Source organism: Sabethes cyaneus, chromosome 3 (genome assembly GCF_943734655.1).
Source record: "Sabethes cyaneus chromosome 3, idSabCyanKW18_F2, whole genome shotgun sequence".
In the NCBI taxonomy this organism is placed as follows: Eukaryota; Metazoa; Arthropoda; class Insecta; order Diptera; family Culicidae; genus Sabethes; species Sabethes cyaneus.
In genome coordinates this window covers 81,430,526-81,456,398 of record NC_071355.1, presented here as the reverse complement: position 1 = coordinate 81,456,398, position 25,873 = coordinate 81,430,526, and the positions used below count along the sequence as shown (strand labels likewise).

At 40.9% G+C, this 25,873-nt stretch overlaps 1 protein-coding gene across 1 annotated transcript in view; it reads right to left on the bottom strand.

The window, feature by feature from the left end:
* The window catches only part of LOC128739600 (PDZ domain-containing protein 8), a 53,791-nt gene extending 28,275 nt beyond the window's left edge, over positions 1–25,516 (bottom strand). Inside the window, exon 1 of the mRNA XM_053835096.1 lies at positions 24,694–25,516. Coding sequence (XP_053691071.1) covers positions 24,694–24,867 — 174 coding nt within the window. The 5' untranslated portion in view covers positions 24,868–25,516. The remainder of the gene's footprint in view (positions 1–24,693) is intronic.
* Between the last annotated feature and the right edge of the window lie 357 nt (positions 25,517–25,873).

The window sequence follows — 25,873 nt, the reverse complement described above, 5'->3', positions numbered from 1 at the left end:
ATACACCAACGCAGATGACACTCTGTCGCGTGTGGTTATAAGTAGAACTATATGGTAAACAACTCCATAATCTCATCCCTCTTTATTTTGCTTTCGGGCTGAAAAAGTTTGAATATAAATTAATTTTTCGCTTTCGTAGGTTGCTATTCCATTGAAAGCTACGTCTTTGCTATGTTTCTTGGAAAATTTCATCGCAGTCTGATGGTTTTAGTTCCAGTTACCCCCACGCAAAAAATAAAAATAGGAACGGAATATTTAGTAGGAAGTTGTGATTCCTGACTGATACACGAGAAAAATGGTTTCAGTGGCTTTAATAATTTACTTCTATAGATAAATCATAAGTGTCACACACCTGCGGCGAGTGCCGATACTCCGCCGACTGGCAACCGTGACCGACCGAACGTCATCTGCATGTCATCCTCTGATCTGGACGATTGAGACCGTCATTTTCTTTCTCTAATCGCAAGCAGTACATGTGGAGTAAGTGCGGTGAAAAAATTTACTTAAAACCTAGTTTTTTCCTTATTATTAATTTCAAAAGTGCCTAAAATAGTATAACTTATATTACATCTAAAGGAGATTTCTTACGCTAAACTATTATCTACTTATCTAAAGACATACAGGTAAAATTGTTACATCATGCACATACGATACAAAACTAACCTAAATTAAAACTATCTAGATCTAATCTACAACGCATACGGTTAATTATAATTGCTGCAACAAAAAGGCACTAAACGTGAGTAACGATAAACAAATTTATTATGTTAAAAATATTCTACACAAGCATATTGTTAAAATTTACACGAAAACTAGTTAAAACTTAAAACTAATGTACAATTGATTTGATTTCATACCAAAGGGATTTTATAACCCTGTCACACAGTACAACAATAAAGTCGGGTTACGAAACCGGAAAATCGTCGCATTCTTGTTTGCTTACGCAACAATTTTATAAAATCCGTTTACGCGATCGGGTGGCTAGTTCGGTATGTCTAAAAAGAGTGATAGTCAAAAGCGGGGAGTTTCTCCAGCAAATCAACTCACGGAAATAAACTGCGATATATTCAGAATGCCAGACGATAGTCGGATGGTAGCGTGTGATCTGTGCGGAAAGTGGTACCATTTTGTGTGTGTCGGTGTGGACTCAAGTGTTCAGGACCGTGATTGGAGCTGCGAGAATTGCACCGGAATCGGAGCGGCAGCTCAAGTCCCAGCCGGAACTTCAACACCAGCCGCCACGGGAGGTAAACCAAAATCCGGAAGCACGAAGACACACGATGTTGTTCCGGTTGACAGTCTTCAACGGCAGCTAGCAGAGATGCTGAAGAAAATGGAAAGGCAGCAAAAGGAATTCGAACGGGTTATAAAGGAAAAAGATGATCAACGTCGAGACGCTCTCAGGGAACAACGAGATAAATACGAACGAGAGCTACAGGTTTCTGATCGACGAGTACGTCAACAGCCTGTGACAGCAGCACTTGGTGGTGTACCAACTGCGAATTCAACGAGTAATCCCCTCCCGTCAGTTCATGTCAGCGGTATCAGCCAAGCAGATGTTCTGGTTCAAGAGCTGCAGTTACTAGAGGAGAAGCAAGCGCTAGAACGAAGACATTTGGAAGAGAAGGGTCGACTATTGAAGCGATTTGGAGCGTTCGACGGAGGTGCAGCCGAAGGTGCTTCCGGACTCAACCCTCAGGCGAGTGCAGTTCAACCACCTAATAGTAGTTCGTTCGGAGTTTCTCAGTTAAACCAGAGCCAAGTGTCAGCGCGCCAAGTTGTCAGTAAGGAGCTTCCAAACTTCTCGGGGAGTCCTGAAGAATGGCCACTCTTCTTCGCAAGTTACGAGAACTCAACCCGAATCTGCGGTTACAGTGACGAGGAGAACCTTCTACGCCTCCAGCGAAGCCTGAAAGGGAGAGCATTGGATGCGGTGCGCTGTCGACTGCTGCATCCGTCAAACCTAGCAGGCGTGATCGCTACATTGAGGACACTATTTGGAAGACCGGAAATCATTGTCCACTCGCTAGTTGCCAAAATCCGTGATATGCCTGCACCGAAAGCAGAAAAGCTGAGCACGTTGATTGATTTTGGAGTCGCTGTTCAAAATGTCTGTGCCACTATTACGGCGTCGGGTCTTGATGAATACCTTTGTAATGTAGCGCTTCTACAGGAGCTAACGGAGAAATTGCCACCTACCGTCAGGCTCAATTGGGCATATCATCGTCAAACGCTGGCCAGCGTTACCTTGTCGGACTTTGGTGATTGGCTAGGAAAGTTGGTGGAAGCCGCCAGTGTTGTTACCATTCCATCCATTGGCGTCTCGAAACCGGAGAAACACGGTCGCAGGGAAAATAATTACCTCAACGTTCATTCGGACAGTACCAGTGAAGAACTCATCCCGAAGAATCGCTCTGTGGCTGCTTCGAAAAGTTGTACAGTGTGCTTAGGAGAATGCAGCGGCCCTGAATCGTGTCGTAAATTCCTGAACATGAATATCGGAGATCGATGGACAGTAGTCAAGGCGAAGAAGCTGTGCCGAAAATGTCTACAAAAGCATTTCGGCGCCTGCCATGTTAAAACGCCGTGTGGAAAGGATGGTTGTTCGTTCATGCATAGCAAGTTGCTACATGACGACAAACGGTACAAACCCGCAGTGTCCGAGATGCCAGCTTCGTCGAGTGAAGGTTTGACAACGCAGAGTTGCAATACTCATTCGAATACGGCCGGTAAGATACTTTTTCGCTACGTGCCCGTGACCATTTTCGGAAAGGGAAAGACAGTGAATACTTTTGCCTTCCTCGACGATGGATCGTCGGCCACCTTCGTGGAGCACAGTCTAGTGGAAGAATTGGGCCTCGAAGGGATACCACATCCATTATGCCTCAATTGGACGGGTGGACAGCAAAGGGAAGAGAATGAATCGGTCAGATTAGCGCTGAAGATATCGGGAACATTCGATTCAAGCAAGGTCTACGAACTCTCGAAGGTTCACACGGTACGCAACCTTTCTCTACCGAAGCAGTCGGTCTCAGTGGAACAATTGGCATCCAAATACAAATATCTGCGAGGACTGCCACTAGACTCGTACACTGACGTATCTCCCAGGATCCTGATAGGAATGGACAATTGCCGCCTTGGTAACGTACTGCGGAGTTCCGAAGGAGCTGAAAACGAACCTGTAGCATCCAGAACCCGTCTTGGATGGCTTGTGTACGGACCTTGTACGACGATGTCAACAAACACGACCTATAGCGGCTGCCATAGTTTTCACATTTGTCCGTGCAATACTGAAATAGATAGAAGCTTGGACGGTGCTTTGAAGGAATATTTCTCAATTGAGTCTTTGGGAATATCCGGATCGTTTAAGCCGCTGCTCTCGAAGGACGAAGAGCGAGCGATGAAAATCTTATCCGCAGAAACGCATCTGAATGAAAACCGCTATGAGACTGCACTGTTGTGGCGCTACGACAATGTGCGGTTGCCTGATAGCCGAGCAATGGCATTGAAGCGTCTAGCGTGCTTGGAAAAAAGGATGAAACGGGACCCCGAGCTAGCTGTAGCGATGAACACCAGGCTGAAGGAGTATGAAGAAAAAGGGTATATTCGAAGACTTTCAGCGGTCGAGCAAGCGGACAGGCGTCCCAACGATTGGTACTTACCGGTATTCCCGGTTATCAACCCGAACAAGCCCGGGAAGATACGGATGGTGTTTGACGCAGCCGCGAAAGTGAACGGCGTGTCCCTCAACTCAGTACTTCTTACGGGACCGGATCAACTGGTATCGCTACTTACGGTTTTGTTTAAATTCCGTGAATTTCGTTTTGCTGTAGTTGGGGACATACGCGAAATGTTTTTTCAAGTGCGGATGAGGGTGCAAGACCAGCGCAGCCAGATGATTTTGTGGAACAGTGGGAACCCCAATGAAGACCCTGTGACATATGTAGTCAGCGTCATGACGTTTGGGGCGGCATGCTCCCCAAGCTGCGCACACTATGTGAAGAACCTGAATGCAGACAGATTCGTGGAACGGTTTCCCCGAGCGGTTGAGAGCATCAAATACGAGCATTATGTAGACGATATGCTGTGCAGTGTGGAAACCGAGGAGGAAGCCGTACAGCTGGCCAGGGACGTACGTTTTGTTCATTCGCAAGCGGGTTTCGAAATCCGGAACTGGTTGTCAAATTCCAGCAAGGTTACGGCATCGCTACAGGAAGATACCACGACGGAGAAAAATATCAACCCGTGTACAGAGATGGCAACGGAGAAAGTGCTTGGAATGTGGTGGGATACTGCCAGCGACACGTTTACGTTCAGATTATCCCCCAAGCACGATGCGAAACTGTTATCCGGGGCCAGGATGCCCACGAAACGGGAGGTACTCAGAACGCTAATGGCGATATACGATCCGATAGGACTAATCGGAAATTTCCTAATGTATTTGAAAATTCTTCTGCAGGAAATTTGGCGCTCTGGATGCGCCTGGGACGATGAGATTGCAGGGAGTTTAGCTGAGAAATGGTTGACCTGGATCGCAGTGCTACCTGATGTACGGAACGTGCGTGTTCCCCGATGCTACCGAGTCATCACGTCCGCTAATACCACGAACGTTCAGCTGCATATCTTTTGCGACGCAAGCGAAAACGGAATCGCCGCCGTTGCATACTTTAGATTCGAGGAGAATGGTGTGATAGAATGTGCGATGATAGGATCGAAGACGAGAGTTGCGCCGCTGAAATTCCTGTCGATTCCGCGGTTAGAGCTACAGGCTGCTGTAATTGGAGCCCGGCTGGCCGGTAGCATTGCTGGCTCGCACCGAATTAAAATCTCACAACAGATATTCTGGACAGACTCCCGGGATGTGGTATGCTGGATACGCTCCGACCACCGTCGCTTTAGTCCGTTCGTGGCATTTAGGGTGAGTGAGCTGCTGGAAACTACCAGAGTAAACGACTGGCGATGGGTACCCACCAGATTAAATGTAGCTGACGACGGAACGAAGTGGCAGAGGTTGCCGGACTTACGACCCACAAGTCGCTGGTTTTGCGGGCCAGACTTTCTACGAAAACCAGAAAACGAATGGCCAGGAGAAGGTTGTGACCCAGGGACGACTGTAGAAGAGATGCGTTCAAGCGTTCTTCATCACATGGTGGCAAAACCGTTAATAGATTTCGTACGTTTCTCCAAATGGAAGCGCTTACTGAGGGCGGTAGCATACGTCGTTCGATTTGCCGCGAACCTTCTTAATCGTCGTAACCGAATACCTACTAAACTAGGACCGCTCGAGAAGGACGAGCTTAATCGTGCAGAGCAAATCATCTACCGAGAAGTCCAGCGACAAGTGTACCCTGACGAAGTTCGGCTTCTAAGCAACGTACCTTCGGACAAACCATCCTGGCAATACAATGTTCCAAAGACCAGTCCGCTACACGAGTTTAGCCCGGCCGTCGACGAGCACGGCGTTCTACGAATGCGGGGAAGAATCGATGCATGTGAGTGGGTGGACGAGAGTGTTAAGCACCCCATCCTGCTCCCGAAACAACACTTTGTGACCGATTTGATAATCGCCAGCTACCACGAAACGTACCGTCACCGAAACCATCAGACAGTGTTGAACGAATTTAGGCTCAAGTACTGTGTTCCTCGGTTCCGGTCAGAGTACAATCGTGTACGCAGAAACTGCCAGTATTGCAAGATACACCGAGCGGACCCGGAGCCCCCTGCCATGGGAAATCTGCCTCCTGCACGCCTGGCGGCTTATCAGAGACCGTTTTCATATTCCGGGATAGATTATTTCGGCCCCATGTTGGTATTAGTCGGCAAACGAGTTGAAAAACGATGGGGTGTCTTACTCACCTGCCTGACGACTAGAGGAGTCCACATTGAACTCGCCCACTCGCTTTCGACGGATTCCTGTATCCTTGCTTTGCGCAATTTTATTGCGAGAAGAGGAACACCTCTCGAGATCATTAGCGACCGAGGCACCAATTTTGTTGGGGCTTCACGAGAGTTACGAGAAGCTCTGAAAACCGTGGACGAGGAGAAATTGATGACCAGCTTCACTGGGGCAAACACCAAGTGGATCTTCAACCCGCCAGCCGCTCCCCATTTCGGAGGTTGCTGGGAGAGGCTAGTGCAGTCGTTTAAAAAGGTTATGAAGGAGTTCAAGCCACCACGTCTACCATCCGACGAGATCCTCAGATCAATGCTTATAGAGATCGAGATGATCATTAACTCTAGACCGCTAACACATGTATCACTAGACACCGAAACTGAGCCCCCCTTAACACCTAACCACTTCTTGTTAGGGTGTTCGAATGGAAGCAAGCCCCCGATCGCATTCGACGACCGACCCATGGTGCTGAAGCAGTCGTGGAAGATGTCCCAGCTGTATGCTGACGTATTCTGGAAGAAATGGGTGGCTGAATACTTGCCCACCCTGACCAAGAGGACAAAATGGTTTCAACCTGCAAAACCGATAGAGGAAGGTCAACTGGCTTTGATTGTGGACAACGGACTCCCAAGGAACTGCTGGCCGCGGGGCCGCATCGTGAATGTCGTCCGCTCTAGCGATGGGCAAGTACGACGAGTTACAGTGCAAACTGCAAGCGGATTGCTGGAGAGACCGGCTGTCAAGATTGCCATTCTGGACGTCGATCCAATGGAGAATAAGCCGTTGCAACTCCAACAGCGTACTCGGGGGGAGTGTCACACACCTGCGGCGAGTGCCGATACTCCGCCGACTGGCAACCGTGACCGACCGAACGTCATCTGCATGTCATCCTCTGATCTGGACGATTGAGACCGTCATTTTCTTTCTCTAATCGCAAGCAGTACATGTGGAGTAAGTGCGGTGAAAAAATTTACTTAAAACCTAGTTTTTTCCTTATTATTAATTTCAAAAGTGCCTAAAATAGTATAACTTATATTAAATCTAAAGGAGATTTCTTACGCTAAACTATTATCTACTTATCTAAAGACATACAGGTAAAATTGTTACATCATGCACATACGATACAAAACTAACCTAAATTAAAACTATCTAGATCTAATCTACAACGCATACGGTTAATTATAATTGCTGCAACAAAAAGGCACTAAACGTGAGTAACGATAAACAAATTTATTATGTTAAAAATATTCTACACAAGCATATTGTTAAAATTTACACGAAAACTAGTTAAAACTTAAAACTAATGTACAATTGATTTGATTTCATACCAAAGGGATTTTATAACCCTGTCACACAGTACAACAATAAAGTCGGGTTACGAAACCGGAAAATCGTCGCATTCTTGTTTGCTTACGCAACAATAAGCGTATTGAAAGCAAACGATATTTTAGTGTTAAAATAAGTGAAAAAATGTAAGGAAAATAGGGCCTCCACAATAACCCGTATCAAAGATACCATCATAAAAATTACCGAAATTGTTCTTTGCTCGGTAAATTTCCACCCATACAGATTTTTTTCTCGTTTCGGTATTAAACCGTACCAGATGCAATTTAGTCGGCGCCTACACACCAGAACTACTGCAAAGCAACGAGGAGCACATTTTCCAGCTGAGGTGTTTGCTTTCGTAATGCTGCTACCAGTTTTCCATTAATCGGTAAATGCAAATGCTTAACAGCATTCCATGAATAAAGCATTTTAAATCGATATGAAAATCTGTTCTAAACCTGTATGGTATCAACAAAGAATAGGAAGCTACCATTATATGACCCCAAGCTATTGTGATTGGATATGGGTTTGCCCTGATTTCAACCATATTGATTTTAACGAAAAGCTTTGACAAAAGAAAAACGCAATATAATATGTTTTTGCTTTTTTTTACGATATACTGTTCAATCTTGTGCCATTCCATGACCCACGCTATCTAGTTTAATTTAAATAAGGAAAAGCGACCTTGCTAATTATGAAAAAAGATCGTTTGAAAGGAAGTTAATGTGTGAAGTTCTAAAGAAGCGCCTAGTAACCTTGAATGTAATAAAACCTTGAGAACACTATTTCCTGTATGTAAACCTGCATCATGCCGGGATGGTTCTTGCGTTTGTTTAAGTTACACATAAATGACACAACGAAGAAGGATACGTGCTTCGTTAGTAGGTTAGTACCTACATTCAACAGTTCTGTTGCGGAAATTTTCATGATGGTGCTAAAACCGGCAGAGACAGAGACTGTCACGGACGAAAACCCTACCATCTGAAATGTTTGAGTTTGAGGTGGTTCATTAACCACTGCAGTTTCCTGTACGTGTTTGTCATACAAAAGAAAATGAAGAAAATTCACCCAGCGGTGAAAGGAATCTTTGTCATACCATCATATCATTTCAACTTTTCTACTAAGATGCTGACGGAAACTTGGATTTTAGCAACAAAATTAAGTATTTAAAATATGCTTAAGTCTTAATAAATTTATAATGCATAGCATAGCATTGAGCTAGGTGAATTCATTGGGATTATTGGTATAATAAAGCCGATGAAACTGGATACAAGAACGAATTCATTATAAATAAACATTAAAAGGTAATACGTACTTATTCATATTAGAAAATTGAGATTGTTTTCCAATTTTCACAAAATACAAACGAACCATTCAATCAACACATAGTAATTTACAAAAAGCCGAAAAATCTTTTAAGTGAAACTAAATCACATAGTTTTTACTTGGCTTGGTTCCAGATCTCAGTTCAGATTTTGATACCTTTACTTAGGTCTTACATAGCAAATGTAAAAATATACTGCACATGCTGAAATTATGAGGGATCGTTCGAATCAGCTGCTGGCGTCATTGTTAAGAAAGAAAAGGGCGCCGGAGAGAGTCTCTAAATTAGTTGGTTAGGTTTTTTTTTTCAAAAAGTTTCACGACAATTAACGATTTCACAGCTGTGGATTTTTTTGGTTTTAACCGGCATGTTTTCGATCCACGCTTCACACATTCTGTTTGAAACCTTATCTTTTCGGCAGCTTATTGCTGGTAGGTATGACAAGTATTGTAGAAGAGTGTCAGCGGTAATCTAAATGGGTATATGCGGATTAGCGCGTTTGTTTAGAAGTGGAACTCAATGGTGCATTTCTTCTTTGCTTTATATGTTTGTTCAAGGAAATGATGTAACATATGGACGTCATCATCATATTTGCTTTCTTTCCAAATTAGAAATCCAATTCCGCATGCAGTTTGTATAAAATAAGCAAACACGAATAAAATTATTTGTTGTCGAAGATTTTGTGATTCGCAAATATATAGTTCACAAATTAGAGAAGTTCACAGTGTTTCATTGAAAATTAGCTATTTCTTAAACGAGTAACGGAAATATTGCTGTTATTAAATTAAAACTTTTTTCGCTTAGCTTATATGGAAACAATTTATTACCACATCCAGGTTGGTCAAAAATGTTACAAAAAGCTTTTTACACAATCAAGTCGGAAGTAGGGATGCTTTACCGGTTTTACCGGTATTACCGTGTTATTTTTCAATACCGAAATACCGGTTTTTACGTGATCAAAAACCGGTATTTTCGGTATTTTTTTACATGGTAAATTTAATGAAAAAATAACTCAAGAAGCTTCCATTGCCGTTCAGATTGTTAACGTATAGGGCGAATTCAATTCAAAGATTCGAGGTTCTGAAAATAACAGCTCAATTATATAATTTTAACAAACGGAAAATATTCATCTAAATCGAAAGATAGTTGAATTAAGAATACAATTAAGAATATTGCGCAACAGTAAAAATGTGCAATACACATTTTAGCTCTTCAGAAAATCTTCAGTGAAAAATTACGGAGTACTTTATTTATTTATTTATTTATTTATTTTTTTTTTTTTTAAATATTATAGCATATCACGGAAGAGGAGTTCGGTTATTGACTCGTTGTTGGCAATCCTCAACGGATAGACAGTATGACTGTTTTCTGAAACCACTATCAAAGATTGCATCGCTGTGAGCGTAGACTGACTTGTAAGAACCATTCATACTGCGAGCCGCGTGAAACGAGCTATGTAATGCAGTTTTTTCCGACCATGTTCAGTTCCTGATCAATTATTTATCCTCCGCCTTAAAATGCGTGTCTCAAAATTCACTAATGCTCTATGTCACTCAAAATAATTCGAAAAACCTGTAAATATTTCAATTACCTGGTATCACAGATGTTTCCGCAAGAACAAGGCTTTAATAAAATTAGTAGGAAAATAAGCTGTCAATTTGGACCACAAGACCATATATTTTGGTATTACTCAAATTGTATGCAGTTTCCCAGTAAAGACTGTCTCGTTTTATAGTTGACACGATAAACACTTTTCCGTACTTATTACTTTTTAAGAGATTAGCTGTTCCAAAAAAATTGAGTACCATTGATTAATGGAAACATTTTCTACAAATTTTACAATTTTTAAATTTATTTTTCTAGTATTGGCTTTTACCGGTTTTTTACCGGTTTTACCGGTATTTAATTTATCAATACCGAAAAATCGGTTTTCGAAATAGCCCCTCGGTATTGGCATCTCTAGTCGGAAGGTATTTTATTTTCTGTTTTCTGCTCATATAAGAATTCAATAGCATTTTCAAACTTTTGTCTATAAAATCTCTAGGTTTAACTTTAAATAAGTTATTTAGGATATATTTGTTGTGGTGTGGTTGTGAGTTTACAACCACTTATTCGTAAAACGTTGAGTTCGCAAGGAAGTGAAAGTTCAGAGCCCAAGGTTAATACTCTAAAAGGACTCTATCGAATGAAAGGTTTTCAATTGCACGCCCATTAAAAGGATTGGGTATCAACGTTAATAGACGAAGAAACATTTTTTGTAGCTTACTGTGCATGCTATTGCATAATGGAATGGCATAAAATCTATCAATTAATGCTGCGAGGTAACAACATAAAATGTTTTCAACTTTTTTTATTATATTGTAATAAAATTACACGCTGTAATTTAATAAACTCGAAATTATTTATAAGGCACGCGTCTAGCGAACAAATATTATGAGCGCCAAATGCATAAAACTTTTTCGTTTGATATTTTCACATAAAAAGCAGTAACAGAAACCAATGGAAATTCCATGAACCTTGATATTTCAGAAGAAGAATCTCGCGTTAACTAATACAGTGTGATTCCACTTATATCAGCACCTGATTATATCTACCCCCGATTATATCAGCTATTTTATCGATTATATCAATATTTATAAAAATAAATATTGTGTTTGTTATTTTCAAGCTATTCAATGATTTTTTTAAACTATTTGAACTGAAATGAGTACTTTAGACATTTTAACGTGAAATACGTGATAACATGAGATTACGCCAAAACGCGAGATTTTCTCCATATGGTGTCTTTGGCAATATTTCTTGGTATAAAAAAATCCTTCATTTGACAGCAACCATTTTGTAATTATTCCCCTTAAAAGTGAAATACGAAATTTATTTTCTCACATATTCGAGATACAGGTTTGTTGCGTTCAGCAAAGATGTATTAAGTAATAATACAAACAACTTTGTCAAAGACATTCTAGCTGCATCTCTTTATAGAAATTAGCTATGAAGCGTTTAAGCGAGAGACAAAGTTACTTATTTTAGTATGTTGTACATCTTTTATAAAGACATCGTATTTTTGGTGCGCATTTAAAACTTTTTTTTGATTCGCCCTAATGTGTGGAAACATGACTACCCTAATAATGCAAGAAGATAGAACATAATTCATTAGTAAACTTGGCATACTTCGAGCAAAAAAAATCCGATTATACAGTGGTAACCCGATTTTGTCTTTCCCGATTTTGTCACTCCCTGATTTTGTCATGTTTATTACCCGATTTTGTCACGTTTTTACCCGATTATGTTACGTTTTTTACCCTATTTCGTCACGCTTTTGATTTATCAAAATGAACTGCTATTCTGCTCAGATTCCATATGTCATTTCTTTTATGATGTATAGTGGGCAGTAGCGTGGCAGTCATTGGACTTTTAGAGAGAAAAAGGTGGGACGGGCTGTACAGCTTGAGACTAGTACTACGGAAGGAAGTGTGTTGGAAAATGCATAATAAAAATATATGTACCATATAGCTATCTTCGACGTACGACATTGGTCTAACAGGCCAGTCGTCGCATATTCCAAACTCGGCTGGAAAAGATGGTTAGTAACAAGAATCGTAGTAGGAGTACCCCCCGCCCCCCGCAATTGTTCTGTACTAACAGTTGGCTTCGTAATATGTCGAACAAAAACTCGGAGGGTTAAATATCGGACGAAAACGGATTACTCTCAAGTTTATTTTACACTAAAATGCGTAATTTTTTGAGGGTGCTAAATATTTCATAACTCATTAAACATGCATCCTAGTTCCTAGCGGTAAATAGTCTTTAAAGAAAATATGTATTTTAATGTACCGCCTGCTGAGGTGAGATTGTGCCAAAAAAAAGCATAGATTTTTGTTCTTTAGCTTGTTATACACACAATTTAGCCATTAAATTGATTCAAAGCCTGTCAACATATATTTCAATGTTTAGTTAACAACTGCCAGAAAGATGGTTTAGTTGCAATGAATATTGATAATATTGAAATTACATGAACTTTGGCACAATGTCACCCCCTAGAAGGGCTTGAAGTTAAGCTAAATATCTAATAAATAAACAGTATACATGTACAACAATACACATGTAGAACAATATGAACTAGTCCATATGGGACCGACCATGAACCACGTGGGCTATTAGAAGTCGTGTGACGACCAAAAACAACTTACTTACTTACTTATGTGTCCATGTCCGCCGGTCCGGCAGAACAAAGGGATGAAATTAGAGATCTCCACTGCTGACGGTTACCCGCCATGGCTTTTACCTGTCGCCAGGACAGGTTCTCGTCTACAGCCCGGATGTCGTTGGCTAAGCTCCGTCTCCATGAGCCTCTGGGTCTGCCTCTTCTACGCTGTCCTTGTGGATTCCAGTCGAGTGCTGCTCTGCAAACCTCGTTCGCTCCTTTCCTCAAGGTGTGTCCGATCCACTTCCACCTACGCTCACGAATTTCTGTGGTTATCGGCCGTTGATGACACCGACGATGGAGTTCCTCATTGGATATCCAATTATCAGGCCACCAGGCACGAATAATATATCGCAGGCACCGGTTAATGAATACCTGCAGTTTTTGCGTTGTCTCCGCTGAGACGCACCACGTTTCGCAGGCATACAGCAGTACGGATTTAACGTTTGAATTAAAGATTCGGGTTTTCGTACGTAGAGTGATCTGGTTTGAGCGCCAAATGTTTCGCAGACCTGCAAAGGCACCCCTGGCCTTCCTGATCCGTGTGGCTATATCAGTCTTGGTACCACCATCGGGCGTTGTTTGGCTACCAAGATATTGAAAGACGGCTACCTGCTCAACTTGTTACCCCGCTACTGTAAAGTTGGTGGAATTGTCAGTGTTCACTACCATAGACTTAGTTTTCGCTACATTGACTGTGAGACCTGCTGCCTGGGAGCCCTCGGAGAGGTCGTCTAACTTGCTCTGCATATCGTTTCGGCGTTGTGCGCAACGCCAAAAACAACGCACCTGACAAATTATAATAAAACGTATGGACGTAAACTACTTGGGTGGTCTACAACAACCAATAATAAGTGCGTGGTTTATAGACATCTACTAAATATGTAGTAGCGTCTACAGGCTTTAGAAAGGGGAAATGAAAGGGCCGTAAAATATCAGAAGACTTATATATTTGATCATTCAACAAATTAATTATTTACTTCGTTCGAGATACTGCAGCCAGAGAACACGCAATCTGCCTCACCTTTAAACCGACAGTATACATAAGGTAAAGCCATAGGTCATATTAAAGTGTTTATTTAAAGGATCTGAAATTTCTAGTAAAAAAGAATAAATGGATTTTAGTTATTTAGCACACCTACGATACTGTTTGCTCGTTAAAACATAATGCAATCTAAATTGTCAAAATATTGTATTCCCTAGTAAGCAATGCACAGGGACTGATGACGCACTGACCCATTTTTGTCGTGTATGTAAATATCACACGCCGAACCGATCGTTATAGTTTGGTACAATCTCACCTCGTGGTGCACGGTAAGTGCAAAATTTAGAAAAAAAAATTCGTAATTAAAAGCCGTCCAACGTATAATAACCTTTCAAAATATTGTAAATAAATACTTTATCTATCTTCAGAATAGCAATAAAAAAAATCAGATGTAAAGTTATTGAGCATAATTGATGTTTAAATACTGTTTTTCAACAAATCATTCTATTTCGCAACCAGTAAAAGACAAGTAGTTACTATATTCAGCAAAGTTGCTCAGTGCTGTATGTTCTAGAATTACAGTTGGATTTTGAATTTGGCATGGTTCGATTTGGGCAACAAAAGTATTCGTTTTTGGCAACACAAGATATTTCACTACCAAAAATATGCTTAAATATCAATCAGTTTCCGCATACATGCTTTAAATGACGAACAAATGATGCCCTGAGTATGTTCATGAAAAAAAGTTATGTGATTTCGAACAATAATATTTTTATTGCCGTAGGACTACGTCTTACCGCAGGGTATCAATAACTTATTTGCACCGGACGGATAGCTCTTGTCGGACTTTTTAAACATAAAATGGTTGCAATCGTTGAATAATGATATTTAGTCAACTTCTAAAGCATTTACATTAAATTTTTTCATATCGAAAAAGGGTCTCGATTTTGGCACGGTTTCGATTTTGGCAACATAGCCGACATGCATTTAGTAAATCTACCATCTATCTATCATCTAGTAAATGGATTCACGGACTCACAAATAGTGTGATAATATGCGCTGTATTTTATTAATAAACTTTTCCAAAGATACCACCCTTAAAACTTACGTGTTTTGGCTATTCGACACTGCTGTGAAAAGGTAACAAATGTCCACAGGGAGGTAGAAGGGAGTGCGAAATATTCTAAAAGCGGTCAGAATAGAATATATGTACTTCGTTCAAAGTTATCTGCAAAAAAAATTTGCCACTATATCGGTTTTGTAATCCCTAAATTCATCGAGGGGGTGACAAAATCGGGTTATTACTCTATCTGCTTTCCAATTATATCATCCCAAAATTCACGGAGGGGCTGATATAATCACAACAATACTGTATAGCATAACACAAATAGTCTTAGTCTATTTATATAAGAGGCTTATGTCTGTACCGAAAACCAGCTCTGACAGGACGTCATAAGAGGCTTATCAGTAACTAAAAACAGGTCCCTGACAGGACAGTCCCTGACTCGACTTTACTACTCGATTCGACTGCTTGACACATTTGCTTTACTTACTACTCGACCCGACTGCTCGACTTAACTGCACGATTGAACTGCTCGACTGGACTGTTCGATTCGACTGCTCGACTGGACTGCTTGACTGGACAGCTTGATTTATCTGCTCAACTGCTGGACTCAACTGTTCGATTCGACGCTCGACTCAACTGCTCGATTCAACTGCTTGATTCCACTACTCGACTGGACAACTCGACTCAACTGCTCAACTCGACTGCTTCAATGAACTGCTTGACTTGACTACTCGATTGGACTATTCAAATCGGCTGCTCGACTCAACGGCTCAACCCGATTTAACTGCTCGATTAAACTACTCGATTTGATTCCTCGACTCAACTAACAGCTTGATTCAACAGATCGACTAGACTGCTCGACTCAACTGCTTGTCTTAACTGGTTGATTCGACAGCTCGACCTAGCTGCTCGATTCAGCTGCTCGACTGGACTACTCGATTCAACTGTGCGACTAGACTACTCGATTCAACTGCTCGACGGGACTATTCGACTTAACTGCTCGATTAAACTGCTTGCCTCGACTGCTCGGTTCAACTGACCAACTCGACTGCTCGACTCAACTGCTCGGCTGGACTGCTTGACTGAACAGCTTGATTTAACTGCTCGATTTGACTGCTAGACTCAACTGCTTGAATTCTGTTTGATTCGACAGATCGACTTAACTGCTCGATTCGACTGCTCGACTGCTCCAATACGTCCAAAAGTCAATAGGACCATAAAAACTGTTTCTTCAGTTTCCGGCTGTAACTCTTATGTACGACATCTTAGAACTATATTATGCAATATAAGAACTCAAAGCATTAATACAAAGATTAAACATCTTCGCAAACACTGACCAATGGAATGTATCCGCAGTTTTCGGAATTCTAAACAGACATTTATATTTTCCGGATCGTAAGATTCGGGCTCAACTAGTATATAAATAAAATGGTTATAAGATTTACGTTTATATTGTTTATGTGTTTTGTAAATATATGTTTCGTTACGATAAAAAAGAATCACCAGTCGGTAAAAGATTGTAGTGATAAAAAAGAAGAAAAACAAAAGTTAGTTATATCCTTTAATTCTAGTAGAATAACTTTTCTTTTTCTTCTTTTTTATCGTTTTAGGTATTCTACTAAGATGCTCAAATAAACAAATAAATTTGTTTCATTACGTTTGAGAAACATATTGCCATGAAAGGCAGTTAAACTTTTCACTGGCTGAGCTGAGGCATAGGAAAAATATAATTTTTGTAATTAGGCATAAGCATAAGCATAAGATACCGCCCGTGTGTTGCTGCTCCGTTATTGACCAGGACCGATGAAAATTGCAAAATGATGGCTGGAGATATGTATGTATGTATGTAAGCACCAGTTATATGAGACTAGCCTGGATATTCGAAAATTTTCTTGTAAAGCCAGTATTTACGAAAATTAAGATATAAAAAATACCTTTTCAACAAATTAAATATAATGTCAATGGTGATCATATACAACAATAATTTAATTTATATCGAAAAATGCTATGCACATGCGAGATTTACGGCTCGAAAACTACATGACAACTTGAACTTATATTATACCTGAAGATAAAAATCAGGGATAATGAAACGAGCCAATATAGTCCCTAAGTTGATAAGCATTTCCTCTTACCAACGCTAATATGTAGAGATAAGCACCCTACACGCTTTAAAAAAATATAATTTTTGAATTGTAATTAAATTCACCGATCGTGATCAATTTGAATACATTCACATAAATTCGATTCAGTATAATGATGAATGATGTTTAAAAAACTCAATATTATTATTATCAAACGACATCTCTACCGACTACCTGATCAAGGAGAATCACACCGTTGTTTGCCAGTCATCGAGAAGTTTTCCATTGTGAGCTATCTGTGCATGAACAAAAATCACCGATAGAATCAATTCATTGTTAGCTGAAGCGAGAATCGCTCGTGGCAACGTGACATCACGTTCTATCCAGTAGCGATGGCCCGCCGATGCATGAAAGTTCAACCACCTAAATATTGCTGCTCGCTGCTGATTTCTTCTGTCATGATGCTACCAGCCAGTGAGCTATCATCGTCACTTGCTACGCCGCAGGAGTGACAATAATTAATTCCATAAGTTTCTGCTGTGCGAAATGCGGATCGATAAAAATTTAAGCAATTACATCTACACCGAATGATTCAATTGACTTACAAATCAGATGTTACTTCGGATAATAACAGATAGACACGCGCACGCGAAATAACATGCCCAATGGGTGGAATACAGCAAAAACATGTGTACTGCGGTATCACGTAGTGGAAATTAGCTGGCAATAAACGAATAGAATGCCGCACAGTGAGACACCGCTGTGCAAGAGCTCGAGTAAAACTTTCAATTTTACCGCAAAATTTTTAATGTTACGTTCTGTTGCTTAAACTAGACATATTCTCCGTTTAATTTTGATTTACTTACAGTTCCAGTGTAGTTAAAAATTATTGTCGGACGTATTAGTAAAATTTACTAATCAAAAAGAAAGTTAGGAGAAAATTTACACTGAACACTGAAGTTTCCATAAAATTTTATGCTGAAAACAGAAGCAACTTCCAAAAACTCCTGATGGTTTGGTCAATCATATGGACGATCTGTCCAACTGTGCACAGGGGTACCGCAAGTTAATTCTTGCCTGCACCTTTTGATCGGTTACATCATTTGTGAAACAACCATACCCGTTACCCGTGGGGTCTTAGCCAACAGATTCTTACAAAGCTGTACGCCTACCTTTACAAAAATGTGTTAGTCTTAACAACCCAACCGGCGTAAGCCTTTCTTCGTGGAGATGCTTCGCCTACGAATAAGCCCAGATTCCATCCCCCATCTTTGTAAGTATGTTGGTACCTGTTTGTTTTCTGTTGTTATTGTTTCTCAGAAAGAACGTGGTTTGATCTCTTTCTAATCTAAACGCACGAAGTGTTGATAGGAGACGGATTTGCTAACACTTTCATTTCAGTGTTAAAAAATATCATTTGGGAAAACCTCCAAGTAAAATTCAAAAATGTCATCATCTAAGGGATACTCGACTTACACATCAGGTAACAAGAACTATCCTTTTCGTATTGTACTTATTTTAACTACCTCCGAAGTTCGTACTTAGCTGGTATAAAATGCTTTCTTTTCTTTCGCAAAACTTATGAAAATCGTACGGGTGCTGATCTGATGTAATATTTACCTTTGTTCTTTCGGAACTGTGAAAGTACGCCACTGCTTAAACAATGAGCAGGTGCTATACTATACAATGCAGTTGTAATTTGTTTTCTGGCCTATGGAAAGGGAATGTTTTTCGCCAGAAGCAAACACAGGCAGCCGATTAAGGAGGTAGAGTTCAACGCGCTGGCGTACCCGGACGTTGACAGAAGGTGGAGCACAAAATTTTTGCAAGGATTTTGTCTTCTAAACCGTCACAGTATCGTAAATTTTTCATGATTATTTCAAACATTTTTTTAAGTATTCGGTATTTTTTATTTAATTTGTACCATATCAAACGTTGTATTAGTTTAAAAATTGATACCGTCAATTTGTGCTACAAAACTATTTTTTATCCATCTAGTTTTACCACTACAGTACAATATCGGTTTTTGATAAAGCTAACAGAGAAATTTTAGCAGTTTGAATCAGAATGGGACTTCATTGTGATAAAGTTCAAATACCACCCCAAAACCACATGTCCACCAATCAATTTTAATTCATTTGACAGTACCGTCTCAGCCGAGCAAAATTTTACAACGTTATATATGGGACGGATTATTATCTACAATTTTGCTGAATAAAGTTTTGCTTTGTTTTTTGTATTTACGGTGTTACAATGCTGGTAACTTATTAGTAGCTAAATGAACGTTTATAAGGCTTGGTCGCGACAAAATTTGGACACCCCTAAACACACACAGCTTCGGAAATACATTAACAATGAGTTAAAAAATTTATAGAGTGGTAGACGTATATCTGTTCTTTCAGAAAATATAACACTTGTTTATATTACAAGCGCTCAGCGTAAAATGGCGTCGAAAAAAGAGCAGGTGCGAAAAGCAATTGTGTGCGGTCGCAATGAAAATCCGGATCTCTCGTTAAGAAAACTTGCCAAAAAGCTTGGATTTCCTCCAAGCACTGTTCACAGTGTTTTATAATCGTTCGATACTCGCTTGACAACAGCTAGGAAGAAGGAAAGTGGAACAAAAAATATATCTGAGGAACCACCACAAGGATGCGAAGGTAAAACAAATATTACGGAGGAGACCACATCTTTCTGTACGTACCATTGCTCGTAAAATAAAAATGTCGCCAACATTCGTGCACACTTCTAAGCAACGACAAGGCATGAAGTCTTTCAAGGTGAGGACTGTACCAAACCGCAATGATAAGCAAAATACGACGGCCAAAACACGCGCTCGTAAGCTCTATCGCGAATATTTAACGAAGTTTCCATGCGTTATAATGGACGATAAAACATATGTCCTAGAAGACTTTAAACAGCTTCCTGGTAGGTATGTCTTTTTACACTGCCATGAAACGGAATGGCATTTCAGAGCATTTTAGGACAAAGAAGAAAGCCAAGTTCCCCAAAAAATATTTACTATGGCAGGCCATATGCAGCTGTGGTCGAGCAAGCAAAAGTTACATCACTACGGCAACGGTTAGGCAATATACCGTGAAGAATGCCTGCAGAAACGATTGTTACCGTTCCTACACAGTCATGATGTACCCTCGCTGTTTTGGCCTGATTTGGGATCCTGTCACTACGCCAACGATGTTTTGGAATGGTATGATGCTAATGGAGTCCATATTTTACCGAAGGAGGCGAATCCAACTGTCCAGAGTTACGCCCCATCGAGCGGTATTGGGCTTTGGTGAAGAAAGAGCTGTCCCAGCACAAACAACAAGCAACAACTATAGATAAATTTCGAAAATCTTAGGCAAACGCAGCTAAATTGGTTGCCAACAAGTCTGCACTGACCCTCATGGCAAGGGTAAACCCCAAAGTTCGCCATTTTTTCACGCAGACCAAATTAGTAATGTTAATTTGTTTGATAATTATTAACGATACACACATAAATGATATAAAATTGTTTCATGAATTAAACTTCTAGCAAATTTGTTTTATTGCAAAATTGAGGTGTCCAGATTTTGTCGCGAACAAGCCTTAGTAGCACCATGTTTGTGTCATTTTGGAGCCATTTTTGCATCACTATTTCATTATTTTAATATCGTTTCTGTGCCTTGTCATAAAAACACGATTCCTAAAACCATTTTTGTAAATATTATATTTGTAACATGACCATTTTTGTTTCCGTGAGAGGTCTGGGAGCATGGTTGACGATTGTTGTTTTGATTCGATCGCTCTGTTGTAGGGGAAATGTGTAGAATGTGCCCCCCTAAGTATAAATGGTTATATCTCTGTAATGTTTCCCAAATTAACGTTACAATTACGAGTATATGTTGGTATTTGAGCTGTTAACCAATTGAAATTGTTTATTTGATCTGTATTGTGGAATGAATATGCTAGGAATTATTTAATAAAATCACCTAAATGTTGTGCTTCTCGTCTGCGCGGGGTAAAATGCCCCACCTGCGGTATAATATGCCCAATTTGCGGTAATTTGAGTATTTCTACCAGAGATAGACAAACTCTATTTTGTAGAAAGTAAAACTATTTCCGTTGTTTTCAAAATATCGTATTTTTAATAAAATAAACCTAGTTTCGGCCTTCTGGTGCACTTTTTCTTTTATACATGGAGCACATTACACTGCAGCTCTGGCATTTTGCACCCCTTAGTTGAATTACCTGAAATTTGGACGTTGGTAGAAAAATTTCCACCACGGTTACTCTACAATGTTAATTGAGTTGAATAATGGCAATTGACTTCTACTTAGATCTATTTTCCTATGTTTATAGCCACATTTGCCAGGGAGCAAATTGTACCACTGCAAGTGGGGCATATTGGCCCGCTTTTACTTATTTGAAAAAACATTGAATGCTAAAGCGAATCTAGCGTTTCATACCGTCTTTTTTGGGAGGGATGTCTTTTTGAAGCTCACTTTACGCAATCGAATTGCAACAACCGGTTATTTACAGATTTCGACAAGAAAATAGCTTGTGGAAAGCTGCTAAAATACAAATTTATTTTTGTTTTGGTTTTACAGCATGTGACAACTGTCATACTTACATAGTAGGCTGGTTCAACCAAATACTATGGTTTCTGGGCGGTTTTGCATTTTAATTTCGCTTATTTAGGGAAAAACGAAGGGGGGGGGGGAGGCACGTTATACACAATTCCCCTACCACAGCGAGGGCGAGTGTGGTGTTTAGTGTTGCTGCCTTCTTGTGGTATGCTGATCGTTCTGATTGACAAAGCATTAGCACGAAGAAATGTCACGATGAGGTACGAGCGTTGATGCCCAACGATCTTACTTACTTACTTACTTATTCCGCCGAGAGCCGGGGTGACTCTTGCCGTATCAAGAATTCCTCTCCATTGTACTCGGTTCTGGGCTACTCGTCGCCAATTCGTTGCGCGTCTCGACACACGCAAGTCGGCTTCAACCTGGTCGAGTCATCTAGCACGTTGAGCCCCTCTATTCCTGGTGCCGGTGGGGTTCTTGAAGAGAACGGATTTCACTACATAGTCGTCCAGCATCCTTGCGACGTGGCCGGCCCACCGTAGTCTCCCAACTTTCGCCAGCTGTACGATGGGAATCTCTCCAAACAGTGCCTGTAGCTCGTGATTCATACGTCTCCGCCACTCTCCGCTTTCCGTCTGTACTCCGCCAAAAATAGTCCGCAACGCCTTTCGTTCAAAAACGGCAAGTGCACGTATGTCTTCCGTAAGTAAAGTTACTGTCTCAAGTCAGTAGAGGACTACCGGTCTGATTAGCGTTTTGTACATCGTCAGTTTTGTGCGGCGGCGTATGCTCCTTGATCGAAACGTCTTGCGAAGGAAAAAGTAGGCTCGATTTCCAGCTTGAATGCGTCGTTGGATCTCCTTACTCGTATTATTGTCGGCGGTGACCAGAGATCCCAAATATACGAACTCATCAACCACTTCCAGTTCATCGCCGTCAATAGTCACTGTCCGTGGGAGGCAAACGTTACTATCTCGGGAGCCTCTTTCCACCATATATTTGGTTTTCAACGCATTAATTTGTAATCCTATCCTCCTAGCCTCCGTTTTTAGTCTGGCGTAGATTACCTCCGCCGTCCCACGGTTTCTAGTAATGATGTCGGGGTCGTCAGCAAAGGCTAGGAGTTGGCTACTCTTACTGAAGATCGTTCTCCTCGTTTCAATGCCCGCTCGCCGGATCACACCTTCAATAGCGATATTGAACAACATACAGGACAGTCCATCCCCTTTCCGTAACCCTCTGCGCGATTCGAAAGGGTGTTGAGAGTGCCCCGAAACGCGCACGTAGCACATCACTCGTTCCAGAGTAGCTTTGATCAGCCGCGTCAGTTTGTCCGGAAAACCGTACTCGTGCATTATCTGCCATAGCTGTTCGCGTTCATCGGTATCGTATGCTGCTCTGAAATCCACGAAAATATGATGCGTGGGCACGTTGTACTCTCGACATTTCTGAAGGATTTGTCGGAGAGTAAAAATTTGATCCGTAGTAGCACGGGCCCCCATAAAGCCCGCCTGAGACTGCCCTACGAATTCTCTTGCTATTGGGGATAGACGACGCAACAGAATCTGGGAGAGCACCTTGTAGGCGGCGTTGACCAGCGTAATGCGGCGGTAGTTACAGCAGTCTAGCCGGTCGCCCTTTTTGTAGATGGGACAGACTACGCCTTCCATCCACTCCTCCGCCCAACGATCTGGTTGTTGTAATTGACTTGTTAAAAAGAAATGCATGGATTTGGGGAAAAGTCCTTGAGGTGATTGCTGGACAAAATAGAAGAATCCGACAGGCTGTGGTCCAGATATCGGACAGTATGTATCGACGTCCCGTTTCCTAGCTGGCGGTTTAGAAGTAGATGGAAACTTACTACGACTGCGAAGCCAAAAAAGTTCCATTATGTAGATGGAAATGGTAAGGACGACTCCGTTACTCATCCTTACGAGACGGCGGATGTTGGCAACCAGGCATAAGGGTTGGGTTACGATCTGCTCTGGATCACTATCTCGTTGGTTGCTAGATATACCGCTCTCAACTGCTCGACTTATGTCCCACTAGGTGAACAAATAAGCGGCATACAATGTAAACTAGTCACGCTTATAGCGCGATTGGTTTTAGCATTAATTTATAAGATCTAAAAAGTTTATAAATTCTAATTCAAATAGATACAGTGTGATTAAAATAATGTAGTTCTGTTATAATATATAAGTAAATTACGATCAATTATGTCCCCATAAGCGAGCCGTTGGTTTCGTGAGTGGGCTGTGCAGAACGATACCACAAGGCTGTATGGTCGCGAGTGTTCTGTTTGCAGAATGTAAGCACCCAGCACCAGTGGTTATGTGTCGTACGCTTGCGTCAGTGAAGTAAGTGTTGGATACTGTACTTCAAACATTCGCTCGCATACGGGAGGACATCGTTTGCTTCTCACTCGATTTGCAACATTGGTGTCAAGAACAAATCATGCGAATCGAGCTAGTTGAGCTAGTTGTTAGGAAAACCTCGCATCGTTCATGCTGCAAAAACCGGCCGGCTGCGTTGGATTAAGCACGTCGTTGGAACTTGGAAGGTCAAACGATAACCGAGCTCAGTGACTTGTATTAGTTATATATCAGTCACTGTAACTACTTTCTATCTGTATTGCTAGAGTGGAACAGGTTGAATGGACACAGCTTCTGTGTAAGAAAGTAAGTAATTTCGAGCCTCGCCAATTATCTCACACAGTCAAATACTCTTTTTAGGATCTTTCCTAAGACGGTCTGCATCCAGTCGACCAAATGCAGATATACTAATATGCGAACGATTCCGGCAATTTGGTTGGATTGTTTGACGCAAGACGTGTTTCTCAATTGACTTCGTGATACAGTTCTAGTCTAACAAGTCAGACGTCGCAGGTTCGGAAGGCTGTAAATAAGTTCCGAAAGTGGAATGTAGTACCTTATGTACTAGTCTTATGATGTTCTGATTTGGAGAGACTTTGCGCACATATTTTTAGCGAAGATTATCGTTCATCGAAACACTTGATAGAGTATGTTTTATCACCCAGAATCTTGCCGCGTATGTACTAAGAAATTTTCACTCAGATCGATTGATTGTTACTTAAGTATCGTTCAGTATTTGCCTATATTCGTGGTAACAGAATAGGTACCTACTGCCATTGAAAGCATATGCACATAAAAGAAAAGCAGTAAATAAGACGAGTGATTACAACAAAGGATAAAAGTTTAAAGTAAACTTTTCTTTTCCATCAGTACTTACATCCGGTAGCACGTAGGGTTCGCTGAAGGCTGACTTTCGGAACTGCTCTTGTTCGTCGCTCAGCTCCGGCAGGTGAAAGTACCGCACAAAAGCGTAGTACTGAATCAGCAGCATCAGCACGGCGCCAATCACGCAGGACATCAGACAAAAGAGAAAGAGATTTGCCAAATCCATCCTGTTTGCGTTTCAATTTGTCCGAAATGTATCCGTTCGTTGCGGGTACCGATAGTTTACACTCTTCCAAGCAACTAATTAATCACTTTATCACTTGTTCTTCTCGGGTCAGGTTTCCGTCTTCGGCCAATAGGAAGCCAAAATCACTGCCTTCAGACACACTTTTCCATTAGAACCAACACCCGAATAGATATAGATAAAACTGGGTGAGCCCGAACGACAGCTATCCGTTTTCCGATTCTATCAATACGGTACCATAAATTCGTCACCCAAAGCTATTCTTATCAGCCGAAACCTAATCGTTTACCATTCTTCGGTTTCACCGACATTTTTTCACCGAACCATTTCACTTATAATCACTACAACAGCTTCGTCAAAGGAAGCCCATCTAATGAATCAAGACAGAACACTGATGAGGCCGTCGAAGCATAAGCATAATCAAGCTATTAATAAATAATTCAACGCGACCAAACATTGCACTGCTCTTCAAGAAATTCAACAGCAAATTGACTGGTGGGACTATCTGCACGGTGCTTTTTGCCAGCAACTAAATCGCACTATTAAAATTCCTCTTGCTGTCGTTGTTTGGATTGCATATCTAATAATCTTAAAACATAAAAAAATCGCCTGCGGAGCGAGCAAAACAACTTCCGCTGTCAAAGAGCACTTGGATCGGACTGATGATGATTAAACGGGACTGACACTTTGCTGTCAGTTACTGTTGTAAGAGCAACCAGCAGGTAACATGTTGATGTAACAAAACGAAAACGATACGGAAAAAATGTTGCCTGCACATGTTTAACGTGGTTCGTATCACACCGAGCCGTCAACATACATGTGCATACACTGTACTTTCGGCAAGCGGGTAAACGAAAACAGTTTTGTGACAGATAAAAATAAATTAGTTCTTAATTGTTCTAAATTATGTCAAAATCGGATTTTATTAATATTTTTTAGGTTTTACCAGAAACTGACAAAAGCAGCTTTAAATAAAAGAAAGAATATT